This window comes from Daphnia pulex, chromosome 3 (genome assembly GCF_021134715.1).
Source record: "Daphnia pulex isolate KAP4 chromosome 3, ASM2113471v1".
NCBI lineage: Eukaryota > Metazoa > Arthropoda > Branchiopoda > Diplostraca > Daphniidae > Daphnia > Daphnia pulex.
In genome coordinates this window covers 12,735,065-12,745,524 of record NC_060019.1, presented here as the reverse complement: position 1 = coordinate 12,745,524, position 10,460 = coordinate 12,735,065, and the positions used below count along the sequence as shown (strand labels likewise).

The 10,460-nt window shown below is 42.0% G+C and overlaps 3 protein-coding genes across 3 annotated transcripts; 2 read left to right on the top strand and 1 right to left on the bottom strand.

Moving 5' to 3' along the window:
* Window position 1: 1 nt before the first annotated feature.
* Window positions 2–2,937, bottom strand: LOC124191234 (methylosome protein 50-like). Its single transcript, XM_046584321.1, has 6 exons — window positions 2,672–2,937; window positions 2,425–2,588; window positions 826–992; window positions 575–747; window positions 229–508; window positions 2–162 (listed from the first exon to the last, which is right to left on the bottom strand). Exons 1-6 carry the CDS (start codon window positions 2,763–2,765, stop codon window positions 30–32), a joined length of 1,011 nt encoding a protein of 336 aa, XP_046440277.1. The 5' UTR covers window positions 2,766–2,937; the 3' UTR covers window positions 2–29.
* On the top strand, window positions 1,621–2,366 carry LOC124191235 (cuticle protein 8-like). The gene is made up of 4 exons (XM_046584322.1): window positions 1,621–1,770; window positions 1,831–1,932; window positions 1,998–2,138; window positions 2,199–2,366. The coding sequence occupies exons 1-4, from the start codon at window positions 1,765–1,767 to the stop codon at window positions 2,301–2,303; spliced, it is 354 nt and encodes a 117-aa protein (XP_046440278.1). The 5' UTR covers window positions 1,621–1,764; the 3' UTR covers window positions 2,304–2,366.
* Window positions 2,938–4,829: 1,892 nt separating the features above from the next.
* Window positions 4,830–10,265, top strand: LOC124190065 (nuclear receptor subfamily 4 group A member 2-like). Its single transcript, XM_046582596.1, has 8 exons — window positions 4,830–5,379; window positions 6,235–6,326; window positions 6,722–7,546; window positions 7,614–7,928; window positions 8,004–8,165; window positions 8,244–8,470; window positions 8,533–8,711; window positions 8,818–10,265. Exons 1-8 carry the CDS (start codon window positions 5,136–5,138, stop codon window positions 9,072–9,074), a joined length of 2,301 nt encoding a protein of 766 aa, XP_046438552.1. The 5' UTR covers window positions 4,830–5,135; the 3' UTR covers window positions 9,075–10,265.
* The last annotated feature ends 195 nt before the right edge of the window (window positions 10,266–10,460 follow it).

The following is a 10,460-nucleotide window of genomic DNA, read 5'->3' as shown; positions in this document are numbered from 1 at the left end:
ATTCCCGAAAAAAAGAAGTGTATATGTATTTAGGAAAAGGTAATAATGTTGTGAGCGATGACCTGACGATCCCAACCGCAAGAAAAGATACGGCGTCGATCGCCATCCCTCACTGGCCAGGCTATGCCGCGGACTATGTCGCTGTGGCGCTCATCAGAGTATCTGTTATATGATTTTGAAAAAATTATTAAAAGCCAGATCGCAATAAAATAATCATATAAAGTTTACAAAATTTTGGGATGCGCCGGGTTCGCTGATGAGACGATAGTGGTACGATCGTCGGCACATGTCGCTATTAAAAGCTGGTCATCATCATCATCTCCGGAAGGGCAAATTTTCCTCACAGCCCTCGAGTGAGCACCCAATTCGAAGGACGGAGCGGATTTCGGAGATGAAGCATCGAGATGAAGAAGATGGCCTGAAACGGTGCCTATCATGAGGTTAGTGCTGCGACGATTAAGGAATGAGACACATGACGGCCGATTAGCAAACTGCTCTTTAGAGATTCCTATGGCATGCGCAAATAATTATTAGTTAAAAGGAAAATAGAATAAATGCATCAGCAAAAAAATACCCAAGGCAGGTTTTGGCATGCGCAAATCCCACATTACGACACGCCCATCCTCCGAGCAAGAGACCATCACATCGTTCTGTTCCGGATGGATTGCTACGCTGACAACCATGTCGGCGTGGGCCGGCCGGTAGGTGTGGCTGCACACAAGGTAATCAGTGTGCCACACCTTCAAACTATGGAAATATAGAGATTCAGGTCAATGTCGACGTCACAACGTCCATGCCACATCAAAAGAATTAAAGGGTGCCAACCTGCGATCCAGACTTCCGGTTAAGGCTCTTGTGCCGTCGCGACTGATGCTTAGTGAGCTCACGACATTGTCGTGCTCGACGACTGATGCAAGCATACCAATCCCCGATCCGGAATCTGGCCGAACGTTTAAAATCGACACACAACCAGAATCTAGGCCCACCATAACCTGTGGAAAACAACAAATAAAGCATCAATTAAAGTTGGGAAAGTGAAATCACATATCAATCGAAATTAAAAGTCATGAATTCGAAAGTTGGCATTGTCTTAATCTACGGTCACATCAGTTCTTTATTCGCCACCTTTCACTCCTGTCCTGCATCAAGATAGTTTCGTTCTGATACCCATTACCATCCATCTTCTAAATATCAGCAGTCGCAATTCGTTATGACCACCTTTCAATTGAAGCGTGAAACAAGAAAGCGACTGTTTACAGATCTTGCCCAACAATGCGTCAAGATTCCCTGTAGAGGTTTGTACGTTTGATAATAAGACGATAACACCCGTTTGCTATAATTCAGATAATCGTGGCTTTATAATCGTGAATTTTCAACCCGTTCCGCTCTATCTGTTAACAAACTGTTCCCAACCACTTGCCGACTACATACTTTCTTTTATAAATGAAACATTTAAGAGATGAGATGGCCCGCCCACTCCAATCATCCTTAACATTACTTTCCCTTGTTTGTACTACGAGAAAACGTTTCCCATCAAAATTTTCAAGAATTATTTTCAAGAATGAAGGTATGGGGCTATCGTTGAATCAACGCAAAGGGTGAAAGGCAATTTTTGACACACGGCTCGCATTGTCAACCAAAAAATTGCTTTGGGCGTAACATTCATGAATACTGGATTCTATATAAGCGGATGATTGCCTTGTCATTATCATTGTCCAGTTGTGTTTCCAACTGTCTACTCCACCCTATCTATCGCTCCCAAAAATGAAGGTAAAATTTGAATCTCTTCGTCTGTGTTTTAACCAACAGTTAATGTTAATTTGAAAATAGGTTGCTGTAATTTTGATCGCTTTAATCGCTGTCGTAATGGGAACTCCGCCGTACCAACCTTACAACGGCTATCCGAGTTACAATTACGACGAGGAGTACTATGTAAGTTACTAAAAATTGCAAGAATGTGGAATATATATAATAAAAGAAGGTTTCTACCGCTCTAGGTACCAGCATACCCGGCTTACAACTACGGATACCACGTGAAAGATCCCTACACCTATAGCGACTTTGGCCACGAAGAAACCAGGAAAGGAGACAACACCAAGGGTCAATATCAAGTTCTTCTTCCTGACGGTCGACGACAGGTATCAATTAAAGCTTCATAGTCTACTTACAAGTTTCTTAAATTTGGCCTCTCTTTACAGATAGTGACTTATTACGTAAATGGAAAATCTGGTTATGTTGCTGATGTTAAATATGTTGGTGAAGCCAAGTATCCCACCAACCCAAGTCCATACAGACAACATTAATTTATCCAAAATACTCAATGTTTATAACTGATAGCAAAAAATGAAATATAGTTTGAGCAATTACTTGTTTCTGCCTTCGAGCCTAATATTTGTCTTAGACTAAGATATCGATTTAAGTTACCTTTGATCCAGAAACAAATTTTGCACAGGAAAGTCCACCTTCAAATTCCATACTTGATTGACACTTAGTTTTATCAGTCAAATCATCTGGGGAATGAAACACTGAAAGGATTCCTGCCCAGTATCGGGTGCACATGTTGGATGAGCCAAGAATCGAGGTTCCATCTAGAATGACATGTATAGAAAGAAGAAATCTCTTAGTTTTACAACATTCCTTCTATATAGTTAAGTGAACAGTTAGTTTATACCTGATCCTATTTCAATAACATCAAACGTGCGTCCACTTTCATGCAACACTGGTGTCGCATCATCAACAATTTGATCAGTAGGAGTTTCCTGCATTTTAAAATTAATAAACTGAATTTCAAAGTTGGAATCTTGTCAAGCAGTGGCTTGGGTGGAAGTGGCCAACTGCCAAAAAAAACCCGACTCTGAATTCAAGTGTCGTCGTCTCGAGGAAAAGAAGTCCGAGACTGTTGCTCACTGTTGGCACGTGCCTTACGAAATCGTCTGCTAGACACCGAATTTGCATATTGCCATTTTGCATTATTGTCAGAAAAGCTAATGTAATATTTTTAAATTCACATCGAATTAGAATTACGTGGATACCGTTTAGCTCATTTCGGAAGAAATTTTTAGATCCTTCTTTCGTAACGAAGTCGCTCGTGAGTCGTGAACAAATCAAAGTCATATTGAGAAAGTCATTTACAAAGCTGTAACCAGTTATTAGAGTTTAGGCCTTTGTAGACGTTGAATATTATTTTTACAATAATTTCAGAAAACATTTTTGATTTTCCAAGTGTATAATTAACCTTGAGCTTCCCGAACCCGAAGTTCTTCATTTTGAAGTTATTCTTTAGAAGTTCCTCATTAGGTGGCGCTGAGGTTTGCTAACAGTCACTCACGGCCGTTAGCATCTATAAAAAAAAGGTGAAGTCTTGTTATCATGAAATGTTTAATTACATGCCAAATTTTATCGATTCCTCATCGAATAAAAAATATGGAAAACTGTGACCATTATACACAGTAAGAAGAATCTGAACAAAAAGATCTAAATAAATGAACTAATGAGATTTTTTGCCCCCACGAATTGGTCAACACAAAATCGAAAACTCCGTTAAACTTTAAAAAAAAAAAAAAAAAAAAAAAAACACCAGTGGATCTTATCCTATAATTTGTAGTAATTAAATTACTGGACGTTAAGTGTGAATCTGTAGAAGTGTCAAAAAGTGGTCATCATGGATATTTCCGCCTTTAGTTCCCGTTCCGTTTCGGGACCTCCCATCGAGACTACTACACCACGCACCTTGAAAAATCCCTTTCATTTTGTTGTTTGAATGGTACATCCATAGATGGCGAATAGGGATGGGATGTTTATATTGATCGGGGACACTAACCTAGCAACGCTAAAACCCCAAACCCCCTACCGAATTCCCGATCCCGAAGCTAACAATACCCCCCCCCCCCCGCACTTTTCACGCAGTTTGATTTTTGAATGCAACATTTGATGGGAAATAATGATTAAGTATTAGCTACAGAGCAGTCGCACATGTTTGTAAATGCACAACAAGAAATATCAATATTTTTGATTTTTCGCTGCTTTTTAAAAATTTGTTCGCTTATTCATTCGTGAATAAATATTTTGTGAACAGACGGGGTAAGAACAAGAAATGATAACCTTTTCATTTATTCCTTGGGCTTTGGTTATTATATCATTCCGTTTTCACTGTCTGCCCTTTTAAGTTTCCAATTACTTTTTTCCAGCTTTTTTCATCTTCTTAAATATTAGACATGTGTGTGTGTTTTTCTTCCTCGTGAATGGTATTGTTTAAATTAGGACTGATAAACTCTTGTTTGTTCAAATTCTATATGTTGATATATCGTTTGGACAGCCACACGGGTAATTCCCGTTTCTTATACGTCTCTTTGGCACTTGATCTCTCATCTGACTGTAATATTTTTTAAAAAATGTTTGTGTTGGTTTCCCCCAATGCTATCAGCAAGATTTGAACCAAATAAGCTACTTGTTACTTATTTGATAGCGAGTTGAGACGGAGGATTATATACCTGTACAAAATGGCACTACCTATCTATAAAATACAAAGGTAATCATTTGATGTGTCGTCGGCGCACTGCGTCACGGAAGTTAAGACGTCAGAGTTGAAAGAAGACGTCATCGTTTCCGGCTCTTCAGTGAGGTCTATGAGGTACAATTCCCATAGTCCACTCGCGCGAGGGTCGTGACATCATCAGTGTAGGAGGAGGAAATTCCCTGTTAGCTGATTGGTCGTCGACAACTTTGCAGTGCTGCCATTGGTCGCGCACATTAAGAGCGTCATCATTGACGTCATATCTCCCCTCTTACGGCCACGCCTTCGAACTATATACATGCACGTGCATCTGAAGCGGTTAAAGCAGTCGTCGTTCAGCTGTAGCCAGTCGATGTGCAGCTTTGCAATCTGAGGGCTTCGTTGCTGTGTTATTTCTTTCTTCAAAACTTCCACACTCTCCTCGTGACAAAGTCAAATCATCACAATAATAACACACGAGAACAAGTCGCTTGTCAACAGGCTCTTCATCGGCCCGTTACTACATTCGCAGCGAAAGATTTATTGAGAAATTCACTGAGAAGGAACCACAAAACAGCCGAATTGAACCCAAACTAGACGAACCCGTCAGGACAAACTGGAGGACCGGCTTCTCCAATTCTCCATGCTTTACAATCGACGAGAACATTGGGCCGAAGGTGCAGGACTGTCTGCCGACAAATTTGGACCGTCCGATCTGCATTTTGGAACGCATGGTGGTCTGCCGACCATCGATCTAACCGGCGGTCACCTGTTTGGAGACTTCCAAGACACCTGGTCGCCGGCGTTCGTCGATTCGTGGACGCCAACTTCATCCGAATTCTCCGTTTCACCCACATTTTCAAATCACTGGGATCTCACCTTAACAGGTACACAGAGCCAAATTCTCTTTTGATTAAAATTCGTGTTAGTCTGTAGAGAGGCAAAGGAGAAACACTATCGATAGAATGAATTCAGAAATAATAAGTGGGCGGATTTCTGGTAAATGTTTACTTGTTTACACGTAAAAACAGCCAAGAGAGAGACCATACAAAATTTAGTTAGCAGACGAAAAAGAGGCTTGACAGACGAAGGCGTAGAAAACATAACTAGGTAATTAGTTACCTTCGTCGGTTTTCCTTGCGTGTTTCAATTACAAAAGCTAAAGACAGTTGGTAAATATTTCTCTTGTTTTTTTCTTTTTAAAATCCTTTGCCTTTTTGAATCAACGCCAATAATAAATTTGTAAACAAGTCAACTGTTTTCCTCCCGTAGCATCTCCCGCAGCATCCATTCAAATTGTTTTGTACATTTTTACATGTAATGACGCCTTGGTTGGGGCGAAGTGTAGTGTCACGTATGAACACTGCAACCTTATCGACCGTTTGGTCCCGAGAAGCTTGTTGACGTCACAACGCTGACGTCAAACGCCCGTCGGTGACGTCCGAAATGACGCACGCGTTTATTGATTCTTCCGCTTCGGATTTCTTATTACACGAGTTATAGGGACGGATCTTGATCAAACTTCCTTTTCCATGCACACACACACTCCCCTATACCCATGTGATTCAATTGTATATTGAATTTTGTCTTTTTTCTTTCGTCAAATCAATAAAACGGGAAACTTTGTGTTCATGCGCTTTATGTGTATAGCCTACGTGATGAAGAGCCGCCGATCAATTGTTTTATACAAATTCAAATATGGAAATTTCATTCTATAAAAAAAATCTTTGATGTTTGTGCAGTTCACGAGTTGGCATCCCAAACACCAGAGGGGCTACGAGACGTGACGTCCGAGCCTTCACCTGTTCAAGAAATGATGCTCATTCAGACCCAGGTAAGCGAATTCCATTTCAATCACGCTGTGTAGTTGCATTTCAAGTACTTGGCTGGCAAATCGTACCGTAAGGGTTGTATTGAGTCGGAAGGGGAAACAGGATATGGTATTAATCACATTTGCTATTGGTGATCGGACATGGAAGGTTGTCCAGTCCAGGTTATGGTGGAGACACCTGTGTTTTCACGGGTTTCTTTCGTAACAGTATTAGTACCCGTTAACTTTGGCTTGATGGAATTCAGCTATAGGCAACGTAACAAGATTTTGAGGGGGGTAGAGTCAGAACCCAGAACATCACAATGCGCTTACAACAGTTGCGTGTGAACAAAAGAAGTAGTTGTCTGTTTTGAGCGACTCAACATACGATCTAATCCTTTGGTTTTGGCTTGTTGCAGAGCCGAGTGGATCTTTGCGGATTAGTCGGACGGAATTTGGAGCTGCAGCAGCAGCAGCAGCCAATTCATCAGGGCGGTATTATGACTGCGGCGGCGTTTCCTCCATCCGATTGGACCGTGGAGCCCGTCAGAATGGGACACCCGCCCAGCAGCATCCAGTCATCTTACGCGCCGACAGTCATGTCTTCGCCCTCGCTGGCCTCAGTCCACCAGAGCAGCTTCGACGACTCGGAGAGCGCCAGTCTGCAGGAATGCTTCGATGCGGCCAGCGATTTATTCATTATGAACCACACGGAAGGCACGAGTAATAATACCAATCATTCGGAAAGCGGCCTGCCCATGGATGTCGAAGACGCTAGCGAGTTGCTGACGGACGCCGCCGAAGCCCTGGCTGCTGCGGCCATTTCCATGCCTCATTTCCACGACACTTACACGTCAGCCAGCTTCTCGCAACCGTCGTCGTTCCAGCAGAAAGAAACTGTCGGCAGCAATGTTGCTGGACATAACCAGCAGCAGCACAGTGTCGGGTTGGGGATGACAGCCTTCCAGGCGGCTGTACATTCGGTCCAGGCCCTGCGCCACAGACAACCAGGGCCATCTAGTAGCAGCAGTCCGCTCATGGCGGAAGATTCCGGCCGAAAGCGACAAGGATTCGGCTCGGCGGCTCACGGCTCACGTCACGGGGAACCTTCGTTCCGTAGCGGAGGATACTCGCCGTATCCGACAGTTTTGTCTGCTGGATCTCGGCTTCCGGTAGTCCACAACAACAACAACCTGCAGGCGAACACTCCAGTAGCTTCGACTTCCTTCGCCGTTCCATCCACGGTAACTTTTGACTAGTTGCGATCCTAAAAGTTGAGCCCAGATTTTAATTCCAGCCAATCCGACACAGAGCTTCGAGCGATCCGTTCCGGCGGTAGACAAGTGCAGCAGCAGTCAAGGCGTTTCGGCTGGGCGATCTGATTCATCGGCGTCTCGATCTAAATCTCCGTCGCAGTTGTGCGCCGTTTGCGGCGACAATGCCGCCTGTCAACACTACGGCGTCCGCACTTGCGAAGGCTGCAAAGGATTCTTCAAGCGAACAGTACAAAAAGGCTCCAAGTACGTCTGCCTGGCCGATCGGAGTTGTCCGGTCGACAAGAGACGTCGCAATCGCTGCCAGTTCTGTCGCTTCCAGAAATGCCTCTCTGTCGGCATGGTCAAAGAGGTGCATAATTAATAACCAACGGATCAATAGGAAGTTTTATACTAACTCAAAATACTCTTTTGTTTTATGGGGCAGGTCGTGAGAACAGATTCTTTGAAAGGACGACGAGGAAGATTGCCATCGAAACCGAAATGTTCGCAAGAGGCATCCAATTCGCCACCCGTTTCTCTGATTACGTCACTTGTTCGAGCTCATCTGGATACGTCGCCTGAAATAGCCAACTATGACTACTCGATGGTAATTGTGCTGACTTGAATCGAATTAAATCAAATCAAAAAAAGTTCCGCTGTTAATTATTTTCCTTTTTCTGAATAGTACGTGGAACAGAACGGAAATGAAAGCAACCACCACGCGTCTGCTCATTCGACGGAAGTTCAAGCTGATCATGTTCACCAGTTTTTCGCCCTGCTGACATCTTGCATCGACGTCATCAAGGTGTGGGCGGAAAAGATTCCTGGATTCTCGGAGCTCTGCAAAGAAGATCAGGATCTCCTGATTCAATCAGCCTGTCTGGAAATCTTTGTCATCCGGTTCGCTTACAGGTGGGAAACGAAATTTCGCAATTTCTCATCAGAACATGTAATTAACGATTCATTGATTGCAGGATCCGACCCGAGGACGAGAAATTTATTTTTGACAACGGGGTGGTGTTGCATTCGTCGCAGTGTAAGCCAAGCTTCGGACCGTGGCATGGAGCCATCATCGAGTTTGCTCATTCACTCCATTCAATGGATATCGATCTGTCCGCATTCGCTTGCTTGGTCGCCCTCACTCTGATCACCGGTAAGTCCCGTCTAGACAGATATTATAGGCGGACAAAAAAAAAACAAAACATACCAATATAGATTCGGGACTGTTGCTAATTTAATACTATTATTGCCATGTACAGAGAGACACGGTTTGCGTGATCCGCAAAAGGTGGAACTGCTCCAAATGAAAATTATTTCTTCGCTGAGAGATCACGTGACTTACAACCCGGAAGCCCAGCGGAAGCCCCACTATTTCTCTCGCTTGTTGAGCAAGCTGCCAGAACTGCGATCGCTGAGCATTCAAGGTCTGCAGAGGATTTTTTATTTGAAGGTGGAAGATTTGGCCCCCGCCCCGCCGCTTCTGGAAGCCATTTTCAGCTCTAGTTTACCATTTTGATTCCGCCGTCGGCCGAATATCGACACGTGTGGAGCAAACACAACCACGACTGTGTTGCATTACTATAATCACATGGACATTATTTTTTATTTTTTAGTTAGCTAGTCATCTAATTCAATTGGTCACCTGCTGCTTTTAGATATTAATATTAGGTAGAGGCTTTCCTTTGCATCACTACACATTTCCTGGTGAAATGTGGGATTTCTCACAGTTATTAGACATGGCATCAAACCATGACCTAACTTAAGTTTTTTTTTTTTCTTTTTTATTGGAAAATGTTATTTATACCCATCATTTTCAAGCCTTGACTGAAGGAACTTGTGTTCATAAATCGTTAAATTATTATCTTTCATATCAATCACTACCCGTAAAAGGACCTGTTGGAACACCTATATTGCAACCAAGTTGTGTTGTTGGTTCTACTTTGCATTCACAGGAGAAGAAAAAGCCAATTTTTCCACATATTTTCAAAAATTTATAAAGACAATCATTCACTCACCTTTTCCTACTGAACTGTTATTTCTTATCATCTTTGTTCATCAGCTTTCATATTTTTAAAAATTTATCTCTTTTTACAACAGACATTTATTCTTGTAAATTTAGGATTTCATGATCCAAGTAGACAAGCTCAGCTCGTGACAATTTATAACATTATTCTAACGTATTTCATGCGTTTAGAGTTATGATACCTGAACCACATTTTTATCACATCCTTTGCCAAATGAATGTCTAGATCAAAGTATGAGTCTGATGGCAATATCATTCAATTGCGCTCAACTCACGCTACCAACCAGGTCAAGACATATGAGTGACTGATCTCTTCATATTCTATACTACATGTTACCTTCAAGCATTTAATTATATATCAATGTTACATAGATTAGAATATTAAATAGTACTATATAAACCCCGACATGTTACTTAAAACCTCCCTTTTTAAATGTTCTATTTCTATCCAAAAATTGGAGCAACTTATATTGATACTCTCCTTCCCGCGCGAGTGGAATTTATACTTTTTATACGATTTATACTCAATGTCTTGAGAGGTGATATAACATGTATAACATAACGAACACCATCACAGTTTAACTGGTAGATGAGTGATCCAAGTCAGATCCTTTATTGGCTTTTTTCTTTGTTAACATTTCAATATTAATGCAATATTGCCAATACATAACTGACCCCACACAACAGTTGCGCAATCGTTTCATCTAATTGGACATTTTCTGCATGAACACCTCACTAAACAATTTAATAACTTTTCAAGAATTCGAAGAAAGCGGTAGCAAAAGCTATTAAAAGGATCTTAACGTCTAGCCATGGCTTAGCACGGTCGGCAAACTCTATGTCTTCCCTAAATTATTTTTTTTTTGGCCAAGAAAATCT

Bases quoted from the DNA above. Each gene is read 5' to 3' on its own strand.
- LOC124190065 (XM_046582596.1), top strand. From the start codon at position 5,136: ATGCTTTACAATCGACGAGAACATTGGGCCGAAGGTGCAGGACTGTCT. The intron at 8,471-8,532 runs GTGGGAAACGAA...CATTGATTGCAG, and splicing joins GTCATCCGGTTCGCTTACAG to GATCCGACCCGAGGACGAGA. The intron at 8,712-8,817 runs GTAAGTCCCGTC...TGCCATGTACAG, and splicing joins CGCCCTCACTCTGATCACCG to AGAGACACGGTTTGCGTGAT.
- LOC124191234 (XM_046584321.1), bottom strand. From the start codon at position 2,765: ATGCAGGAAACTCCTACTGATCAAATTGTTGATGATGCGACACCAGTG. The intron at 2,589-2,671 runs GTATAAACTAAC...ATGTCATTCTAG, and splicing joins TGTTATTGAAATAGGATCAG to ATGGAACCTCGATTCTTGGC. The intron at 993-2,424 runs GTAACTTAAATC...TGTTTTCCACAG, and splicing joins AATTTGTTTCTGGATCAAAG to GTTATGGTGGGCCTAGATTC.
- LOC124191235 (XM_046584322.1), top strand. The intron at 1,933-1,997 runs GTAAGTTACTAA...CTACCGCTCTAG, and splicing joins ATTACGACGAGGAGTACTAT to GTACCAGCATACCCGGCTTA. The intron at 2,139-2,198 runs GTATCAATTAAA...CTCTCTTTACAG, and splicing joins TTCCTGACGGTCGACGACAG to ATAGTGACTTATTACGTAAA.